Raw genomic sequence first — 2264 nt, forward strand, 5'->3', positions numbered from 1 at the left:
CCACTGCCTGGTGGCCAAAAACGGAGAAACTCCCACCTCTCCCCACCAGAGGCTGGAGACCTGAAGAGATCAAACGGATCTGCGTCACAACATGACCTACATGGTCACCAATGAAGCGCTTCCTCAGGCTCCTACTCACCAATGCTTTTGGCCTAAAGTCAAAGCTTGGTGAACTTGCACATGTTGCAAAGTGCTCCTCACCTGATGTCATCGCTGTTACGGAGACAAAATTCTCAACCGCAAAGGTCACTGACACTGAGGTCTGTCTGTCCGGATACGCTCCCCCAATCCGACATTACAGAAACGCTCATGGAGGCGGAGTTGCCATCTGGGTGAAATCAAACATGGCCTTCCAGCACCTGGACCGGTTCAGCACGGAACACCTCGAAGTGATATGGATATCTGTATCAACAGCTAGCCGGTCCAAGATTGTTATCTGTGCACTCTACCGATCAGGCTCCACAGCCGGGACAGACACCGAGCTGATCGAATACCTTGATACCCACCTAGATAAGGCCCGCAGCCACGGTGACTATGTTATCCTCGCAGGGGACTTCAATGTCCACAATGCAGCATGGCTAGGGAGCACCAAGACTACCTCGGCAGGAGAAGCAGCCGAGGAACTCTGCTATGTTCATGGCCTGGAGCAACATGTCAACATCCCCACATGTGGAGACAACACCCTGGACCTTGTGATGTCTGACTTCAGTGAACCGGCTCAGGTGAAATGCCATGCCCCACTGGGGTCCTCTGACCACGCTGTCCTCACCATGGACTTCCCTATCTCTGCGTTCCGTGAACCAAAAACCACACGCACTGTCTGGCGGTACAACCAAGCAGACTGGAACCGCCTCTGTCACTTTTTCCTAGCCTATGACTGGTCAACTGCCTTCACCACCAGCGCTGATGAGTCGTGCGCTAACATCACCGAAGTTATCCTCCAGGGTATGTCACGTTTCATCCCATCCCGGCAACTCACATCCCGGCCGACGGATCCAGCTTGGTGGACCCCTGAGTGCACGGATGCCATAAAAGCAAAAGAGAGGGCTTGGGCTACTGCCAGATGGCAGAAGTCAACAGCAGCGCGACAGACAGCCTCAGCAGCCACTCTACGTTGTAATGACTTCTTCCAGCATGCCAAGGTGGCCCGCCTGGCTACCCTGTGCACTAAGCTCTCCAAAGCTAGCCTGAGTGACCGCTCGTGGTGGTCTACCATCAAGCAAGCAGGTGGCAGCAGCAGAAACACGTTCATCCCAACTCTCACGCCGCAGCCTGGTTTGGAATGCGTATCGAATGCCGAAAAAGCTGAGTGTTTTGGGCAGTATTTCGCCTCAAAGTGCAGCCTGGGCGCCGACGACTTCCCTGCCAACCAACCAGCGGCTGATTTCCCCCACGTTGCTCAGCGCACGGCTGAAAAGCTCTCAACGGTTCGGTTCCGCCCTGCCACTGTCAAGAGAGAACTCCAGCGCCTACAGCATGGTTATGCCGACATCCTGGAAGACAGCTAGAGTCACACCCATTCACAAGAAGAAATCCAAGAACCTGCCTCAACACTACAGACCTGTGTCTCTGCTGTCTATCATATCCAAATTGATGGAAACAATTGTCAATCGTCAGATAACCAGTTTCGTGGAGTCCCACAATGTCATCTCTGCGAAACAGTTCGGGTTCCGAAAGGGCCTGAGCACAGCCGACGTCTTAACCAAGCTCCACTGTGAATGGTCCAGAGCAGCCGGCCTAGGAGGAGCCGCCCATGTTTTGGCGATAGACATAGCAGGTGCCATTGATAAAGTCAGCCATGCTGGCCTGCTGCATAAGGCTTCCGTGTACGGTCTAGACGGCCCGCTTCTCAAATGGCTGGAAAGCTAACTGCACAACCGGCGCCTGCAGGCTGTTGTGGGCGGCCAAGAGTCCTCCCTGCACCATATCCAAGCAGGGGTACCACAAGGTAGCATCTTGGGACCAACGTTATTCCTCCTGTACGTAAATGACTGCGAGGACACCTTGCCTGCCGGTGCTGAGCTTGCCACGTATGCAGATGACACGACACTGTATCAGTGCATCTCTGCCACCGCCAGCATATCCGACTCTGCAGCACAACTCCAGGAAGCAGTGGACGCCGTCTCCCACTGGGGTTCCAAGTGGAAGGTCACCTTCGAGCCATCCAAATCTCAGGCCCTCATCATCGACCACCGCAAGCCTCCCCCAGGGTTCCCACCAGTGCTCTTCAATGAAGTGACTGTTCCTGAAGAGAAGGAAATTAA

At 54.4% G+C, this 2264-nt stretch overlaps 1 protein-coding gene across 1 annotated transcript; it reads left to right on the forward strand.

The window, feature by feature from the left end:
* The first annotated feature begins 344 nt into the window (after positions 1 to 344).
* Positions 345 to 1508, forward strand: LOC135826695 (uncharacterized). Its single transcript, XM_065339295.1, has one exon. The coding sequence runs from the start codon at positions 345 to 347 to the stop codon at positions 1506 to 1508; it is 1164 nt and encodes a 387-aa protein (XP_065195367.1).
* The last annotated feature ends 756 nt before the right edge of the window (positions 1509 to 2264 follow it).

Source organism: Sycon ciliatum, chromosome 10 (assembly GCF_964019385.1).
Source record: "Sycon ciliatum chromosome 10, ocSycCili1.1, whole genome shotgun sequence".
NCBI lineage: Eukaryota > Metazoa > Porifera > Calcarea > Leucosolenida > Sycettidae > Sycon > Sycon ciliatum.

Bases quoted from the DNA above. Each gene is read 5' to 3' on its own strand.
- LOC135826695 (XM_065339295.1), top strand. From the start codon at position 345: ATGGCCTTCCAGCACCTGGACCGGTTCAGCACGGAACACCTCGAAGTG.